General features: G+C 35.2%; 2 protein-coding genes across 3 annotated transcripts in view; one reads left to right on the top strand and one right to left on the bottom strand.

Annotated features, from left to right (window-relative positions):
• LOC101901370 (MOXD1 homolog 1) overlaps window positions 1–19,827 on the top strand; it is a 46,743-nt gene extending 26,916 nt beyond the window's left edge. Inside the window, exons 1-11 of one of the 2 annotated variants that reach the window (XM_011295389.3) lie at window positions 5,088–5,283; window positions 7,502–7,657; window positions 11,721–11,921; window positions 12,001–12,113; window positions 15,979–16,172; window positions 16,323–16,424; window positions 16,540–16,703; window positions 16,795–17,010; window positions 18,356–18,659; window positions 18,724–18,890; window positions 18,999–19,827. In XM_011295389.3, coding sequence (XP_011293691.1) covers window positions 5,224–5,283; window positions 7,502–7,657; window positions 11,721–11,921; window positions 12,001–12,113; window positions 15,979–16,172; window positions 16,323–16,424; window positions 16,540–16,703; window positions 16,795–17,010; window positions 18,356–18,659; window positions 18,724–18,890; window positions 18,999–19,190 — 1,869 coding nt within the window. In that variant the 5' untranslated portion in view covers window positions 5,088–5,223 and the 3' untranslated portion in view covers window positions 19,191–19,827. Of the gene's footprint in view, window positions 1–5,087; window positions 5,284–7,501; window positions 7,658–11,720; window positions 11,922–12,000; window positions 12,114–15,978; window positions 16,173–16,322; window positions 16,425–16,539; window positions 16,704–16,794; window positions 17,011–18,355; window positions 18,660–18,723; window positions 18,891–18,998 lie in introns of those variants that run through there. The other variant, XM_011295388.3, reaches the window with a different exon arrangement.
• LOC101901032 (DNA replication inhibitor plutonium) lies at window positions 7,690–8,654 on the bottom strand. Its single transcript, XM_005186297.4, has 4 exons — window positions 8,507–8,654; window positions 8,191–8,391; window positions 7,925–8,128; window positions 7,690–7,861 (listed from the first exon to the last, which is right to left on the bottom strand). The coding sequence occupies exons 1-4, from the start codon at window positions 8,520–8,522 to the stop codon at window positions 7,776–7,778; spliced, it is 507 nt and encodes a 168-aa protein (XP_005186354.1). The 5' UTR covers window positions 8,523–8,654; the 3' UTR covers window positions 7,690–7,775.
• Window positions 19,828–20,321: the final 494 nt, after the last annotated feature.

Here is a 20,321-nt window from a genome sequence, read left to right as displayed (position 1 = left end):
GATATTTAGATTACTGTTGGTATCCGTGTTTGAGATTTGGCGGTGTCTTGAAAATTCGTCGTAAATTTGTACGAAAAGTATTAAAGGGTACTAAATGTGGTGTAGGGTGAAAGAATAGAGCTGAAATTCCGAAAATTGATATGGATATCACTGTTGGTGTCTGTGGTTAAAGTGGTATGGAGGTGGTTTTGTCAATGCGTACTATAATTGTTCGAAAAGTATTAAGTGGTACTAAATTGAACATTTGGTGAAGAGATAGAGCTGAAATCCTGAAATTTGATATTAAGGTCACGGTTGGTCGGTTGAGGTTGAAATATGGAGATTGTTTACTAAATGTTATTAACTTGGAATTGGGTAAGGGGATAGAGCTGAAATCCTGAAATTTGATATGGATGTCTCTGTTGGGGTCTGTTTTTAAGAGAAGGAGCTGGGTTTGCAAATACGTAATATAAATGTAAAAAAAGATACGGTGTTGGAGTAGAGGTGGAATTCTAAAATTTGGTATCGATGTGATTGTTGGAGTATGCGGCGGAGAGAAGGAGGTGGTCGTGGACATGCGTGGAATGACTGTACGAAAAGAATGGATGGAGCTGAATTTAATATGGAGACCACTGCTGGTGTAGAGTTTTCAAGGAAGGAGATGGTTTTGAGAATGATTGTTCGAAAAGTACTAAATGGTCCTAAACTTGCTGTTGAGTGAATGGATAAAGCTTTAATCCCGAAATTTGATATTGAGGTCACTGCTGGTTTCTAGGATTTCGATATGGTAGTGGCCAATTTTTATTATGAAGAAGACGACGTTTTGGTGTAAAAGGTAATGGGAAAATTATTCTTTCCAAAAAAGGAAAAAAAAAATAAAAAAATTTATAAAACCTTGAAAGTCTGAAAATTTAGTACAATGTAAGATTTGATTAAAACAATGTTGTCAAACTGAACAAATTGTGCATTTTGAGTACTAAAAAGCCCTAACATGAACTGTTGAAACGAATCTAAAAGTATGCTATTAAATTGTCAAAGATTTAATGTGGAAAGAAGCCACTTAACATATTACTCTTCAAATTTTGATGTAGGAAACTAAAACAGCCGTCTTATATGACTTCGTTTCTATTATCACCATAACCCTTAACTTATTGACCGAGTGATAACTTAATTTTACTGAAAAGCCTACGGCATGCGACAAGTTAACAATTCTCTGCACAAACCTCACCAGCCAAAATTTCAATAATTAATTCATTTAATTAAATGTCACTTCTTGCCTTTCTGTCTGACACCCTCCCCCTTTTAAGAGAATAATTACGTTAAATGTCTAGATAACACATTTTAAAAGAATTCATTGTCTGCTTTTAGGCATTGATAAGATTTCATGCAATCAATCAAATTTGTTCTTTGTTTCATTTCATTTTAATTTGATTTGTTCTTTAAAAGGTGGTGATGGTACAACGTCAATGTTCTCCGAGCTGGTTAATAAAAGGTTTACACAAAAAACAAGCGGTTATGCTTCAGTTGCACACTTCTTTGATTTTTCAAATTGCTGTGAGATTTCCCCATCTCCCCCATCTAAAATTTTCAATTTATGAAAATTTGATTCAATAACAATAATAGCAAAAGACAGCAGCAACCCCTGTTAAATTCATTGAACCCTTTTTTATCTTTTCTCAGAAATAAAGGATAATACTTTTCCACTGGAACTAACTTTGATCTGTTTATTTGAAATGGGATAGAATAGAGAGAAAGCCTTTGATAACTTTGTCATAATCCAAAGAAACTAAACGGATAATTGGCAGTGTTTTCTTAAAGTAATTAGAAAATAAATAACAATATCTTTAATTATAATACCTAATAAGAGAAAAAAGTCCATGAGGAAGGAGAATACTGTGGAAATTCAAAAAAAAATATAACTTTTCCCTTTAAATTCCCTTCGTTATTGATGAGTGTTCACATTATTTAATAGATTTACATAAATCTCAAAATCGTGTTGTTCTTTTTTATTATTATTTATTTTCGTTCTTATGTGTGTCTTTTCTCGACTTTCAGTTTCAGACCAAAACAAATTCTGATTGACAGCTGTCTTTTATAGTCGAAAGCTTTTAATGATGTAAACTGAAGAAGACATCCTTGTGGGTTATGTGATTCTATTCACTTTGTCGCATTAAAAGACTCTAAACAAATGTACACATGTTTGTACGTGTGTATGTATGTATGTATGCATGTTTCCTTTCGTTCTTGTAACTACTCTTTCCATATTGATGATGTCTGCCATGGTGAGTTCTTGTGTCATAAGATAAACCCAAACATTTGATATGGAGCAAATCGAAGTACAAAGGCAACGAAAGAAATTTGTCATATTTTGTCATATGGCACCTTACATACATACATACATTCACACACATAGCCATACATATGTATGTATTTACATATGCATGCTTTTTGAACTTATGCATACATATATACATACATACAATTGTATGTAAGAATCACACTACCAATGTGATGTGTTGAAAAGTTTGAAACATATTTCGCCTCATGTCCTTTGACCTACTGAGTAGTTCTCACAAGACATTAAGCGGTTTATCACACTGTTATTTTATACTATTCTCTTTAAAGACTAATTTATACATTATGTTATAACTTAACTTTTTCATCTGTATATTTAGAATTTTTATAGCATAATTTTAGGCGCTCCAAAAATTTTGAAACCAGCAAGTAAAAAGAAATTAAGTGAGACAGGCCAAATTGTTTATTTCCTAAACTATATAGAAATGTGATTTGTGACCAAATCAGCTATCCTCAAAATACCTAAAATGTGAAAGTTGAGAGAGAGCTGATTTGATTGGAAATCGGGACCGAAACCTTCAAAATATCGAAAATCGGGAGGTACCGTTATATGGAACTATACCAAAAAGTGGACATACATTGAATATTTTTGCGAGGAGTTAAACTACCCACAGAGAACCGGAAATATCAGATTATTATTATAGCTGATATGGTTGGAACCAAATCCGTTAAATATCAAAAATTAGAAGTAACCATTATATGGGGCTTAAATGTGAACTTATACGGCACATTTTCAATACCAAGCTTCTTAGGAGTACTTTAAACATCTATATCACAATTCCTTACTTTATTATACCCTCCACCAGAGTTTGGCGCGTATATTAGGTTTGTCATTGCGTTTGTAACACTTTATTATGTCTGCAGGACTTTTGGTATTAAAAATGGGCCATGGAAACAGGTCCGCGGTTTGGCATAGCCCCATATAACAGTACCTACCGATACTCGGTACTTTGTTGATTTAAGCTACATTATTCGCCGCAATTGTTTCAAATTTGGTATTTGAAGTTCGTAATGGATACTACATCATATGACAGGAGATTGTCTGTACTGGTCCACGTCTTTGTATAGCCCCAAAATAGAGCGGTACTTTCCGATATTCGGTATTTTGATGACTTTGGTATTTGAAGTTCGTAACGAATACTACAGCCTATCTTCTTATAGCCCCCATATAACGGTACATCCCTATATTTGGTATTTTGATGTTTTAGCGACATTATTCATCACAATTGTTTCAAATTTGGTATTTGAGGTTCGTAATGGATACTGCAGCCTAAGGCAGAAAATTGTCTGAAAATTGCCCCCATATAATAGTACCTACCCATATCGATGATTTAGCTACATTATTCGCCGATTTTTTGCAAGTTTCTCATTTGAATATTATAATGGCTTACGACAAAAGTTGCCTTTGCAGGTCCAGATCGTCGTTTAGACCCTAATATAACAGCTACATTCGGCATTTTTAAGATTTTAACGGATTTTATGTTTTTGAATATAGCCAAATTCGTTCCAAATCTGGCCCCCTGGGACCCCGAAAAATAAGTACAGAAAATTATTTTCCAAATAGTTGACGTAAATGTACGTTTCGTCTTCCTATGATAATTTTTTTATTTTGTCCAATGCTGGTAATGAACTCACAATCTTCTGAGCATACCCTACGCCACGATCACAAAAATTTGGCCTTTGGACATTCAAATGCCGTGTTTTGCAATTTATAAACAAAAGAATTGTTAATCTTATTGACGTGATTTATTAAAATATGTTTTGTTTAAACAGGGTTTTACTACTACATCACTTAGTTATAGTATTATATAACAAATTTTCTTTGTTTACCGACTCTGAGTCCCGACCTTTGGCGTTCACGCTCCGTGATTGAATATATGTTGAAGTTGCATACTCCTGCGCGTTTTGAAACATAGCTGCAAATAAGACAACTTTGCTCAATAATTAGTTTGAGCGAACTTAAGGTCTAAATGCATTTGCCAACTCTAGCTAATGAACACTAATGAAGTTAGCAAATCCAGAATGTTCCACTTTTCTCCAATTTTTGCCTAATTGCTAGAAAAATTAAATTTTTCAAATGCAATAGATTTAACAAAACAAATCCTAATTATCAACTGAAAAAATAATTGCATTATTTTTTCGGAAGCATTAATGCAATAAAGAATGATATGTTGTCAAAGGCTTTCAAAGAGATTTTAATTCAATTACTTTGAGTTTCTCATCAGAATGGATAAACTTCATTGCAAATAAATTCATACATTTTGTATGAACGTATATGTGTATGTATGACAAATCCCTCAAAAAATAGGCACCCATATTTGCCATCTACTCCGGCTTTAAAACAGTTAAGTGTGAATGAGAATATTCCTCCTACTCCTGCTCCTCCTCCACGGAGCCTAAAAAGTAGATCCATTAAATTAATTCTGTTCACATGATATGTTGATGATGTTGGACGTCAACGCTGTAAGTGTTTAGCAGAATAATAATAACAACAACAGCAACAACAAACAAAACATTTTGGTCTCGTAACGTTCCGTAAAATGGGTTGTTCTGGTCGTACCCACAGTACCCACCTAACATTCTCTGTGTTTCGTTCGTGTTTTTTTTTTTCTTTGTCTTATTTCAAAGCCCCGTTTAAGTTGATTTCTTTAATACCTCTCTCACTTTATATTGGTCTTTTGTTCTCGTCGTTGTTGTTGGTGTTGGTATTGTGAGCGCCTTCATTCTGAATCATTGTCTCCGTTGGTGCTTAGACTTTTTTATTACATTTCTTATGTCTCATCAGGTGACAGTTTGAATTATTGTTTTATTGTCCCATGCCAGTGAAATCCAAAGCTCGTAACAGTAGCAGAAGGAGTGAGTGAGCGAGCGAGAGAGCGGACGGGTGGAATGCAAACGAATGATTCTGGCAAACCATGTCACTTCAGCATGTGGGAATATTCGGGATATGTAATGATAAATATTCTTTGTCTTGAAAAACTCAAAAGGAACTGTTCGTTCGGATGAAATAAAAATATTAAAAATGAGAAATTTTACACGAAAAACCCCACACACCCCTGCCACATCCTCTCACAACTATTCACTTTAGTGACATTCCGAAGAGACTTTTGCAGATAAATGATGTTGGTTTTGAAGACCTAATAAATAAATCTTAGTGTCGAGTCGAGCGATGATGGAGGTGTTGTGCGGCAGCTTTTTGTCCATGGATTAGCAACTGTTATGAATGTTTACACTAACGATTCAAATATATATATTTGAAAGTTCCGAAAGATTAGAAATATGTGGAAGAGGGGGATGGAGGTCAAAGTTGTTAAATGATTGTGTATAATTTGTCCATATTAATTGCAAAAGCTGCGGAATTTACAAATTCGCATAAATGGGGCGTTTCAATAAAATGGATATTTTAACCACAGTCATTTGAAAACAACACACATATTTATTAAATAACTGAATATCAATAATGTAAATAATGAGGCAATTTTCAGAGATGCTACAAATAAAATTTAAGATTTATTTCCAAAGCCAGACACCTACGGCATCTTAGTAGAATTTCACACAAAGCTTCCCACATTTTTTATGTCCGAATCTACAGGGTGAGATGAAAAATCTGCAACCAACTTCAGACTGCTGTCATTTCTAAGCCACTCGTCAAAATTATTCCAGCGACAGCTCATTATATTGTTTGCAAGCGCACAAAATCATTTTGGTGGGGATTTTTCCGGAAAATTCGGAATTGAATGGAATTCAAGCGTGATAGTGCGATTTCTTTATATTTGGCTGGAAAACCAAAAAATCGAAACCCGCGTTGCAGTGGTCGAAAAATGGCTCGTGAGCTGACCATATCGCAATATTATATTCAGCAAATTTTGAAAAATGAGCTCGAGGTAAATCCATTGAAATTCCAAAAAGCGCAAGAACTTACACCGCAACAGAAGGAAAATAGACTCAAAAGAGCTAAAGACTTGCTTCGCATCCTCGTCGCAGTGGCCGAAAAATGACTTGTGAGCTGAACATATCGCAATATTCCATTCGGCAAATATTGAAAAATGAGCTCGGGGTAAATCCATTGAAATTCCAAAAAGCGCAAGAACTTACACCGCAACAGAAGGAAAATAGACTCAAAAGAGCTTCGAAAGAGAGTTGCTTCGCTTGGCCGAAAGAGGTGAACTGCCGAATTTGGTTTTCTACGATGAGAAAACATGGGCCGCCAAAACAGCCGATGGTCGCTCTCTGCTCGTATTAATCGCGAAAATATCCTGGAGGGTGTATTAAGCCTTGGGCACGCAAACATTTTGGCCACAGACCTTAGACATTCCAACAGGACTCAGCACGCACCACCCAAAAATGGTTACAAAATGAGGTTACTCGCTTCATTTCCAGCGCACAATTGCCACTAAAATCTCCGGATACCAATCCGTTGGACTATTGTGTCTGGAGTATTTTGGAAAGCAAGGTTAGCACTAAAAAATGCCAAAGTGTCGATCACCTCAAGCAAGCGCTTCGCCGGGAATGGACCTAAAAACCGCAGAGCAACATTCGATCACCGTGTGACGGTTTCATTGGCCGTTTGAAGGCCATAATTCCAACGTTGACCAATTCGAACAAATCAAATTCTAAAATTTGATGCTATTTCCGACATTTTTGCTTTCATTCAAGAAAATTAAAAAAAAAAATAAAATTATGGCATTTGACTTTGTTGCAGTTTTTTTTATCTCGCCCTGTATATTTCACCAGATTCCCAAGGTCATGGTTTCAACTGGAATAAAGAAGGTAGTCTTATATCCAGCTCTATATTTTCTGGAATTTACTTTTTTAAATTAATCTGAAAATAAAATAGGTTCCCATCCCCTGATTTTTGGATATTTTGAATTTATTTATATATATCTCAACAAGGTTACCTTCTAAGTTCTACGACTCGATAAGAATAGTTCTGTTCCCGAACCTGCAATAGAGTAATTGGTTTTGAAGACCCAATAAATGTTTACAATTTTTTACTTAAAACCCGTTACCGTACACGAAAACCTAGCAAAATTGTTAATATTAAAATATTTTCTACCTATTCATTTATTTTATCATTTATCAACTTTTAATTTATTTTTCGTCCCATACATCAACTTATAATTTCCTGCAACTTTAATTTCAAATTTTCTTATTCCATTTCTTTCAGGATTGCCATGGATCGTTCACGGAACGTAACGCAGCTCCCATACAGGATGACACCCAGAACTACATCGTTTTGGATGGCTTTCAAAACGGCACTCATACTCAGGTGGAATTTTATAGACAAATCGAAACATGTGATCCTTACGACATTCCATTGGGGGTAAGTCAATAAAAAGGGCTTCAAAATCAAACTACATTACAAAAAATAACATTTATTTAAACTAACCCAAAACACAATACACCCAATCAACAAAGAAAGAAAAACACACAAAAATCTCCTACACATGTATGGTTTTAAATGGTTTTGTTGAGTCCACAGGTTTACGTAGATTAAAGAACGACATGAGATCCTCACAATTCAAACCTGTAAAAAAACACAAACCTTATCAGTAGAAAATTTATTACCTTCGTCCTTTAAGGAGCTTACCGTGGGCCGTCTGTATATCTTCACTATTGTGATTATCTAAATCTTTATAGAATTTAACCAGCGACCAATTCTGCCGCATTGTGGCCACACACAATGCCGGTGTCAGGGTGCTATTATTAAATTCTTTGTACGAACAATAGCGCAACAATTCACGTATTAAATCCATATTACCCGAACATGTGGCCAAGGTCAGAGCGTTTTGTCCTGTGTGCAAAAGGATTTATGTATATTGTTATTATTTGGCTACCCCCATTCTGCCTCCTTACCATAGTGGTTAACAGCTCTGACATTGGCGCCAAATTGCAAAAGGGTTATGGCAGCCTCCAGTTTGCCCAGGTAACATGCCTTTAATAGGGCCGTATTGCCATAACAATCCACCTCCTCCAGTTCGTGTTTTTTATTATCACCAGCCATGGTGCAGACAATGCGTAGCGAACAGATGTCATTTTGTTGAACACATGTAAGAGCTGTGCGAAAGGCATGAAATTACAGGAAAATACCACACAAGTGATGATAACAAATTAAAGCATTCAAAAAAAGATATATGAATTTGAATATAAAATTATTCGACTGGAAAATTACCATTTATTTTGGACATACTAGGAATATTTTCACTTAATCAAAACGAAATTATTTACGATTAGCGGTAAACAGATTTGAGGAGAGTGAAATTAAAGTGTTACTGGTCTCTCGAACGAAAGGGAGAGAGAGAGAACTCAGCAAAAACATCAAATATCGATTGTGTCATTTGAACATAGATCTATCTGTTAACATTTTCACTAATCGGCATTTAATTGAAATTTCTTATGAAAGTATCCTGTTTTACTTTCTTAGGTGTAAATATCGCTCACAAGCAGATATAATAAGAAAATCCACAGTATTAAATAAAAAAACTTCTTTTGTAAAAATAACCACCTTTATGATGATTTATTTAACCAATTGCCAATGGAACTCACAAAATTAATGTTCACTGAATTTATTTAATACTGTAGATTGTAAACGAACTATGAGAAGATTCAACGCAGAAAAGCTGATCTACTGATGAGTCGTTTAGCTTTACAGTCTTAGTTTGGATTTTTCCCCACAGGAATTGTACAGCAACTTCTTGCCTTGTAGTTTCATGATCTATAAAAAAACTGAAAAAATTGCTAGAAATCAGCGGATTTATCAAAACATAGCAAATGGTCTGCCGCAAAAAGAAACAAAGTACGTAAAAGCTCGATTAGCCACTAGCCACAAAAAGAATTGTTCCATTTTATTAAAAAAAACATAGTAATAAGGCTAGCGATGTTCTAAAATAGATTGCACACAAATAAATCAACTCATAATCAGAAACAGCTGATTGATTGTCGCAGGAAGGAGAAGTGTTGCAAGAAAAAATTTGTCCGCCAAGAATTTACAAACTCAGGTGATAACTTTCGAAGCAAGTTGCCGATTTCATCCAGACTTGGTACATCGTAATATTATGATCAAACTTAGATCGAGTTCGGAGATGGGCAATATCAGTTCACTTCTTCTGGTATCCCCCCACCACAAAAGGTCGAAATTTTCAAAGAAAATATTTTGCTGCACAGAGAGCGAAATGATAATCCGGTTCTGCTCCAACTTTGGAAATCCTAATATTTGCATCAGTTCTCGGTTAGGTCCCACCACAAAAGGTCGATATCGGTTCACTCCATCAAGTAGGCAATATCGGTTCACTCCATCAAGTACAGGGTGAGATAAAAAACTGCAACAAAGTCAAACGACATAATTTTTAATTTTATTAAATGAAAGCAAAACAATGTCGGAAATAGCTTCAAATTTTAGAATAAGTTTAGATTTGTTCAAATTTTTCACCTTTGGCACGAATTACGGCCAAGGCGCTGCTGAATGTTGCTCTGCGGTATTTTGGCCTATTCCCGGCGCTTGCTTGAGGTGATCGACCCTTTGGTGTTTTTTAGTGCCAACCTTGCTTTCCAAAATAATCCAGGTACAATAGACACAATTGTGCGCTGGAAATTAAGCGAGGAACCTCATTTTGTAACCATTCTTGGATGGCGCGTGCTGAGGGCGATAGTGCTGTTGGAATGTCCAAGGTCTGCGGCCAAATTGTTTGCGTGCCCAAGGCATGCCCTCCAGAATATTTTCGCGATATTATTCGTCATTCATTCTGATGCCATGGTTGATTAATACGAGCGAAGAGCGACCATCGGCTGTTATGGCGGTCCACATCATCACCATAGCCGGCGCTTGAGTTCTGGTGATCAACCGAAAAAGCCGCTGACCTCTTTGGCATGTAAACACGATCATTTTGCTTGTTTACAAACTGCTGGATAACGAATGTTTACTCATCGGAGAAAACCAAATTCGTCAGTTCACCACTTTCGGCCAAGCGAAGCAACTCTTTAGCTCTTTTGAGTCTATTTTCTTTCTATTGCGGTGTTAGTTCTTGCACTTTTTTTCATTTTTCAGTATTTGCCGAATATAATATTGCGATATGTTCAGCTCACGAGCCATTTTCGGCCACTGTGACACGGGTTTCGATCAAGTCGCTTCTTTTCGAACCATTTCTGCTGATGTTACTGTTTTCTTCCGTCCACTCCCTTGACGTCGGGCTACGCTACCAGTATCACGGTAACGAGCGATGGTACGAGACACAAAAGATTTATTCACATTTAAATGCTAGAGTGCTCTAACGATAGCCACTTGTGGTTTTCCAGCCAAATGTAAAGAAATCACCCTATCACGCTTGAATTCAATCACGAATAACTTTTCTTCTGGAAAATTCTCACCAAAATGCTTTTGCGCGCTTGTAAAAATGAAATGAGCTGTCGCTGGAATGATTTTAACAGACTGGCTTAGAAATTACAACAATCTGAAGTTGGTTGCAGTTTTTTCATCTCACCCTGTACCTTCCCCACGAAGGGTCTAAATTTTGAATAACTATAACTCTTATAAAAAGTGATGTAAGAGTCCTATTGTCTTCAAATTACACACATCACAATATTTTTATTAACCCGAGGTCTGGTGTTGACCCTTAAAGGGTCTATGAAGCTCATAAGATGCGAAATTAACATCCGATCCCATTCAGACTTGATAAATCTTAATTATTTTTATCAACATAAGATCTTTTATAAAGTTGGTAGAGATCGGACCATTTCATCTGGTACCTCCTCCACAAAGGGTCAATGTTTCGAATAACAAAAACTATTATAAAATCCGAAATAAGCATCCGATTTTCTTCAAATGTCACACATCCAAACTCTTTGCTAACGAAAAATCTGTTGTGATTGAGGTACCGTTCTGGTACCTCAACCACAAAGAGTCACAATTTCCAATACTTGTCATAATTGCGACGATTCTATACAACTTGATATATCTAATAAATATTTCCTTTAACCAGAAATCTGATATGAACATGTAATTAATCAGAATTTATGAAGGGATACAAATTTCGTATAAAATGGAATACAATATTGTTATCTGTATTAGATGAAGTGGAATATTGCGGTCCGCTATATCTGGTACCTCACGCATATTTCCACATTTTCCAAAAATTTGCACATATCGCATATAAAATATAGGAAGTAGACGATATAGTCCAAATATGGCACGTTGTAATATTTATATAAGACTTAGTTCAGATACGAAATGAACAATATTGGCCAACTGCTTCGGAACCTCTCCATAAAGAATAATCATATGTATACATCGGTCGGCAAAACCGACTGATACGATTTAACTTGTTTTACTCTTTATTTAAAACGCATTATATTTAATTTATTTATTATTATAATTTATTTTCTCCTTACAGTCCGACACAATAAAAGTTCTCTGGGCTTTCGGTGACACCGATCCCATACATGGCAACTTAAAGGGACATGGAAAAAATCGCGGCTTTAAACCTCTACATTTGCTTGGCCCAATGTTTCGTAAGACTCACGGCAGCCCTTCATCCTCAAGTGCCACAAGACATCAGCAAGATACTCAGAAATGGGATGTTACTGTGCAGAATGTAAGTAGCGGTTACTGAAAAACATATTGGGTTTTTTTAATTTCTAACATGTTTAATGTTTAATATTAATCATTTGCAGGTCACCATTGACTCGTCCATGGACACATTGTACTGGTGTAAAATCATTAAAGCACCCAGTCTCAATGAAAAACATCACATTATTGGTTACGAAGCGCTGTTGACACGAGCAAGGTTTGTATTTTTTTGTTGAGAATGTCACACAACGACCGTTCTTATCCATCTGTTTGACGTGTTTTGCAAACAAACAATTTCGTTGAACAGCAAAAAGATTCCATGTCATTTTTATTGACAGTTTACCACCGAATAGTCCTTGGCGCCCGCCATTATTGTTGTACCCCGTTCTCGGTTATTGTCAATAGAGCTGACAAAAACACCTAAACACGTAATGCTGAGTAATATAAACGTCGTTTGCAAGGAACTTACATCCCCGTACATACATATGTATGTGTGAACGAACATACGTTTGTATGAATGTGTAGGGGAGAATATTTGGTTAGATGACAAAGATAATTGGTCCACAATGACAATTTCATCATATACTGTTTTTATTGTTGTTTAGTTGGTTTAGAATAAAATAAACGAAAGAAGAAAAAACAAATAGGTGTGTCCCTTCATCTTGTACATAAACGTTTTGTACATACATAACCTATAATTGCTTTATTTTCGTTAAAAGCCTTGCGATACCGACAAATCAATTGAGAATGAAATCATAAAGCTGTATGTCGATTTATCCATATCCGTCCGTCTGTGGACGGATTTCTTCCGAACGAAATGTAGAAAATTGATTAAATCTTACTCAGATGTAGATCTAAAATACATCTGAGCAATTTTTTCATGAATGTTGGTATTGAAAATGTTCCATATATGGTATAGCCTCGTATGACTGCACCGGCAAATTTAAGCTGTTTTCGTCACAATTTTAAACCGAATTGCAGAGAATATAGGTCCACGTTTTGGTATATTTCATATACAACTGTACCTCCAAATATTCAGTAACTCTATTATTTGTGACACACTTTTCACCGGAATTGTTTCAAATTTGGATAAAAATCGCCTAAACAGGTCCACTTCTTAGCATCGGTTTTTTCACGATTTTAGACACATTTTTCATTGAAATTATTTCAAATTTAGAATTTGGATTTAACATTAGTACAATTAATTCAAGGTAAACTCACTCCAGCTCTGCATTTATCTGTAATTCATCTAGTCAAATTTAACTTCCTTGAAAACAGGTTCCCATCTCTGATTCGTCTGTACACAATTGATTTATAAATAAACATTTTGACAATAAGAAGTTGTCAAATTTTCAATTCTTCGTAAAGAACAACGGAGTTTTAGGTTGACTTAGTGCGATTCCGGCCCATAATTTATACTTGCTAACCCTACGCTCCTTTGTTCTTTTACAAAGAAGCCAGCCGATGACTTAAGCCAGTCAAAAATGCGTTTTATGTATTCTCACCATTAGTTCTACCTACTTTCTATGACAGAAAATTTCCCATACAGGTACACCCATATAATTGTACATCATTATATTCGGTATTTTGACGATGTTAGCGACATTGTTATACGGAATTATTTTAAAGTTTGTATGTATTATCTATATAGTCGCACATTTTTGTATAGTCCCCATATGACTGTACCTAACGATATTCGGTACTTGGATGATTTATGTCATATTTTTCAAAGGAACTGTATTAAATTTAGTATAGGAGTTCGTAATGGGTAACCTTTTGTGACAGATGATTGACATACTCATGCTCTCGTATAGGCCCTTTATAATTGTACCACCCAAATATTTGGTATTTTGATAATTTTTAAAGCATTTTGCCAATTTTTTTTACATTTTGTAAGTCCCCCAAAAGTGGTGGAGGGTATTAAAATTTCTGCCCGTCGGAACTTTGGCAGAGTAAAAATGGTAGCAGAATACAGTCATATGGCTACAGAGGGTATATATCATTTGATACGGTCAAAACGTGCCTAGTCGAAATAACGGTTTCAGACACTAGGTCTCTTTGGACCAGATCCGTTTCAGAATATGGAGTCGATCTAGTGATGTCCACCCGCCAGCCAGCCAGTTCGCACGATAACACTCGAAGGGAGTATCCGATTTGGTCCAAACTTGGTACATCCTAATATTTTTGTCAAACTTAGATAGATTTCGGAGATATATATATTTTGCACAGAAAGAGAAACGATAATCCGATTTTGCTACAACTTTGCACATCCTATTATTTGCGTCAGTGCAAGGTCAGGTGTGAAAATGGACAATATCGGTCCACTCCATCAAGTACCTCCCCTACAAATGGTCAAAATTTTCAATAATTACAACTCTCATAAAATGTGATGTAAGATTCCGATTGTCTTCAAATTTCACACATCCCATAATTTATATTAACCCAAGGTCTGGTGTTAAGATGGAATATATCAGTCCACTCCTTCTGGTACCTCCAACACAAATGGTCAAAATTTTGAATAATTACAACTCTCATAAAATGTGATGTAAGATTCGGATTGTCTTCAAATTTCACACATCCCAATATTTATATTAACCCAAGGTCTGGTGTAAAGATGGAATATATCGGTCCACCCCTTCTGGTACCTCCACCACAAATGGTCGAAATTTAAAAAAAATACATATTTTGTGCACAGAAAAAAATTATAATGCGATTTTGCTTCAACTTTGCATATTCTAATATTCGCGTCAGTGCTAGGTCTGGTGCAAAAATTGACAATATCGACCCGCTGCTTCTGGTACATCCCTCACAAATGCTCAAAATTTGAATTGAATATCCACGAAGCTCATAAAAAGCGAAATCAACATCCGATTCCATTCCAGACATGGTATATCTAAAATATTTCCATCAACACAAGATCTGTTATAAAGATGGTAGAAATCGGACCATTTTATTTGCTACCTGCTCCAAACGCTCAAATAACAGAAGTCAAAATATTTTTAAATAATCGAACATTGGCTGAGGGTATACATCTGTCGGCAAAACCGACCGATACTTTTTTACTTGTTTTGACTGGCTTCAGTCATCGGCTGGCTTTTTCGGAAAAGAACAAACAAGATCTAACTTAACCAACCTAAAAATCCTTTGTTTCTCCAGCCAGTCAAAATATCCTTTTATGTACTCTCACCTTTATATAATGTTTTATGCCATGTTCTCACTGGCGTTTGAAAACCTATCATTGGTTTTAATCTACACGAATTAAGACGTTCTTGCATGGTAAAATTAGGAAGGTAAAGTCATTTCAAAAAAGCATACCCATCTCTGCATTTTCTGTAATTTACCTTGCCACATTTCTCTACATAAAAAGAGGTTCCCATCTCTGATTTGTGTATGTACAATGGATTTATAAATACAAATTTTGACAATGAGATGTTGTCAAATGAATAATTTTTGAAAAAATTGTACACATATGTTTGCATGGCTTTTCTTCCTTGATTCTACCATGCGTTCTTACAACACGAATAGTACTTTCTAAATATTTATGAAAATTTAAACGAAAATGCGTGAAATATTACCAGAAACATTATTTTTCATGAAAACAAATATTTTCTTTATATGATTTTTCTTTTGAGCCCCATACGTCAGTGTATGGTGCGATTTTAATATCCCTTAATTCTTGAAACCCATGAAGACAAAAAAACTGTCAACAGAAGCAAATATTTCATCTTCCTATAATTCGCATCATCCAATATTACAAAACCTCTTAAATGTACCCATATAATGGTAAAATTTATTGATTGTCACGTCTTGTTGTTGCTCCATTCCAATGAGTTTGCATTTTACTTTATTTCCTTTCACCACTTATCTGCTACGTTACAAAAATAGATTCATTAATCTATTTCCCCCCTACTAAATCTTCACTTTTTATTGAGACTTTGCTAGATTGTATTCTCTTTAAACGAGTTAATTTATCTTCGAAAATTTATTAAATGTTCTTATTTTTCATTTCTTTTACGAACGTCATTCCATAAAATAATAATTTATTAATTTTTTCCCGTTTCCAATTCATATAACCTTTGCAGCGTATCCTCACAACCGTTGGTACACCACATGACATTGTTTGAATGTTCTACTAAATCATATCCTGGCTCTGATCCGGCTTCGTGGGATGTGTGGGTAAAGAGCAGCGGTGCCGTTTGCAATAGCAATTTATTGACGCCACGCGATTGGGATGCCTGTATTACACCGGTTGCCGTTTGGTCAATTGGCTCCACAGGTTAGTTTCGTTCGTTCGATGGTTGGTCGGTTGGTGTGTCTGGCACACGGGCCGGCAGCAAAACAAATCAATTTGTTTACAATGCTGTTACAATAGCTTGGAATTTGGGTGGGTGTGCATGGATATTTCATTGATTGTTTTGTTTTCCAGGTCAATTTCTACCACCCCATGTTGGAATACCAGTTGGCGGCAAGAGCGGAGCAAAATACTATATGCTGGAAATACACTACGATAATCCGTTAGCTTTGCAAGGTAACACAAAAAACCAATGTACTCTACTGGTCCTTTGCACATTTCCGTTTTTATGGCCACTTTCAATGTTTTGGTTTTTATTTTTTGTTTATGCAACTGTTTAACTTTTTTGCAGCCACCGACCATTCCGGATTTCGTATTCACTACAGCAAACATTTGCGAAAACATGATGGTGGCGTCATGATTTCAGGCGTTTCCATTTCCGACACCCAATTAATACCGCCCGGCCAAAAGTTATATCGCAATGTTGGTATATGTGGTCCCTCCTGCTCGAACGTGGTATGTTTCCATTTAATTCAATCGTAACCTTTGAAATTTTTATTAAAATATTTTCTTTTTCGCTTTTTGGTGCGCGCACACACATACACAGATGTTTCCCGAAGATGGTATTAAAATAATTTCCGGAACTTTGCATTCACATCGTGCTGGGCGTAAAATGACTTTACGACACGTACGAAACGGCAAGGAATTGCCACGGATCATTGAGGATGATAATTATGATTACAATTATCAGCAGGTCAGACAGCTGGAAAATGAAACTGTTGTCCTGCCAGGCGATTACATAATAACGGACTGTGCATATGAGGTAAGTGGGTGGAAAATATGAATTTTCGCGAAACACTTAAAATATTCATTTGAAAAAGAACAAAAATAATTGCAAATTATGAGACAATGGGAGAAACGTAGCTCTACGATCTAGCGATGTCCGTTTGCCTGTTGTAATCACGCTATCCTTCGAAAGAATTAAGAAAGAAGGCTAAAATGTTCATACCCGTACTGAATAGTTTACCAGTAAACAGATTAAGTTCGTAAATGTAACATGTCTACCACGTTTTCGTATAGCCCCCATATAACGGTACCTCCCGATATTCTGTATTTCGATGATTTCTGCAAAATTATTCCCCGGAATCGTATTGACAGATCTTAACGGATACTGCAACCTATGACAAAAAATTTCGTATGCAGGTCAACGTCATCGTATACCCCCCCATATAACGGTACCTCCCGATATTCGATATTTTCATGATTTTAGCGCATTATTTACCGGAATTATTTCAAATTTCGTATTTGAAGTTCGTAATAGGTACTACAGCCTATGACTAAATTTTTTGTATGAAGTTCCACGTCTTCGTATAGCCCCCTTATAACGGTACCTCCCGATATTCGGTATTTTTATGATTTCAGCAAAATTATTCACCGGAATCGTTTCAAATTTCGTATTGGAAGATCTTAATTGGTACTACAACCTATGGCAAAAATTTTTGTATACATGTCCACGTCTTCGTATAACGGTACCTCCCGATGCTCGGTATTTTCATGATTTTTGCGACATTATTCACTGGAACTGTTTTATATTTCATATTCGAAGTTCGTAATGGGCACTACAGCCTACGACAAAACAGGTCCACATCTTCGTATAGTCCCCATATGACGGTTTTCATTTAAGTGGTAGTTTTCGGAATTTTTTGCAATTGTTCAAGTTCCTTCCAAATGGTAGAGGGTATTAAAAGTTCGGCCCGGCCGAATTTAGCTTCTTTTTTTAATTATTTATTATGAGTCTTTTTGTCTAGTTCAGTTTATGCATTTGACTTAACATCTTTTGTAAATATTTTGTTGGGCCTTATCGGATGTGATTTTAAAACTCCTCTAAACAATGCTTCTATAGCATGTCCACTTTTTTAACCGCTTGCATAGAAAAAGTGTCTCAGAGACATTAAAACTTAAAATTTTTGTAAAGTCTTTGGTTCTTTAGTTTAATGTCTTGATCATATTATACACACACACATATATATTACGCCTCTGGTCATTATTAATCTATTCCATTACCTCTAATTCTCAAATTTCAATTTATTTATGTTGTTATTTACTTAAATTTTTATTTTATTTATGTTTGTTTTTATTTATTTATTCAACCATCATCTTCTTTGCAGACCTCATCAAGAAAACGACCAACCTTTGGTGGCTATTCAACGAAACAAGAAATGTGTCTGTCCTTCATCACCTACTATCCTCGCATAGATCTGGCTGGTTGTTACAGTATGACCCCAGTGCGGGAATTCTTCGAAACATTTGGTGTTTATCAATTCTATTCACTTAATATGACAGACGTGGAGAATTTATTCCTTTACAATGGCAATATTTTGGACTACATACCAGACACTATTTATGCCAAAACGAAACCCAACCGAGCAAATATGACTGAGGAAGACATCCTCTATGAAGAGTCCTTGTTAAGTAAGTAGATTTGTATATTTCTGTGTGGAAAAACAAATTTTATAAAATTCTCCTTTTTTTACAGATAAATTAATCATATCCGATCCAGTGGAATTCCATGATCGCACTTTCCTATCACATCTCAATCAGTTGCCTTGGTCGGAGCCATTGTTTACCAAACGTGTGGAGCAGAGCCTGATAAATGGCAAACACATGACATTCTGTCGTGTTTCCAATGATGCTGTATCTATTGTGAGTATCAGAACAGTGTTGGCTTGTTTGTTCGAGTATCTTCACTTTCTTTTTGCATCTTCCATATTACATTACTAAATATATGTTTTCTTTTTTATTTCCATTTAGCCCTCTGAAATCATACGTTATCCCAATTTCACCACATTTGTTAAACCACCCAGTCTGTGTCCCTATCAAATGTTAATGGACAGTGCACCCTTGAGCTCCAAGTCAATAGCTATAACAAGCACATCATTAAAATGTTACATCTTTAGCTGTATCGTTATCTTAAACTATTCGATATTTATGTACTTTATATAAGTTATAAGCATACACAGGCAAAATATCCACCCTCTCTTGTAAATAATAGTATTACTATATATTTAGTGTTATATTAAATTTAAAAAAGGATGGATGCTTGCTGGAATGGTCCGTTGATAAAAAACTCTCTAATTTGTACACAATACATCACGTATGTTTGAGTAAGATTTAAATTTCGATTTATTGGAAATTTCCTTTATTCAATCATTCTCAAATTATACCAACGGGCCATAGTACTCTCAGTGTCCATCTTAAGGCTGAATTCCATTTTGATTACAGCAACTGTTCAATATATAAATTGTTCAATTTTTTTAGAAGTATTAAAATGTGGCTGTTCTAGATTTCGCTTCATTGCAAAAGTCAGCAAAAATATTGAAACAAACACACATCCGGAGAATACAATGAGTCATAAAATTTAAGATTTTGAAAAGTCATTTAGAATCTCCCTCAATTCTGCTAATGTATATTTTTAAGTAATTTTATTTTTAGCTTTTATTTTCTAAGCCATTTGTACTTATTACAAGTTTAACATGTTAAATCATAATATTTTTGAATCCAAAGATTTAAATCTAAGTTTAGTTTTTAGATGTTTTTGGAACAACAAAAAACAATAAATGCATCTCAAATATTTTAAAAAGTTATGTTTATTGATTTATGTTAGCTAAAGGAACCAATTGAAGTTTTTTGCTATGCAGAAAATTAGCCATACAACTGAGAACTTATGGTTTGTTGGATGTGGCGAGCAAGGAGAATGGAATGTGGAATTTAATTCTCAATAAATTATATTAGATTTTATATGAAAGCCATTTTATCTATACAAATCTGAGCCGATTATCACCAATATCATCTTTATTGTACGAAACTAAACATGAACAGTTTAATTTTTTTCTGATCGGCCAGTCCTTTGATTACAAAAACGTATTTACGGTCCAATCTCGTCTTCTTTAAAATTTGCTGGCAAGAAGACTTAAAAGTAATAGAATCGATTATCAGACGTGTTATAGCGACATCTATTGATGTCCACACCATAAAACAAAGGGAGACAATGCTTAAACTATAAATACAACAAAATATGTCTTCTGACAAGTAATGTAAAATCGATTTGGTTTGAGGTTTTGAAAACAAATCGAA

This window comes from Musca domestica, unplaced genomic scaffold (assembly GCF_030504385.1).
Source record: "Musca domestica strain aabys unplaced genomic scaffold, Musca_domestica.polishedcontigs.V.1.1 31, whole genome shotgun sequence".
NCBI lineage: Eukaryota > Metazoa > Arthropoda > Insecta > Diptera > Muscidae > Musca > Musca domestica.
Note: the sequence above shows the minus strand (reverse complement) of the source record. Positions and strands in the feature narration are given on the sequence as shown.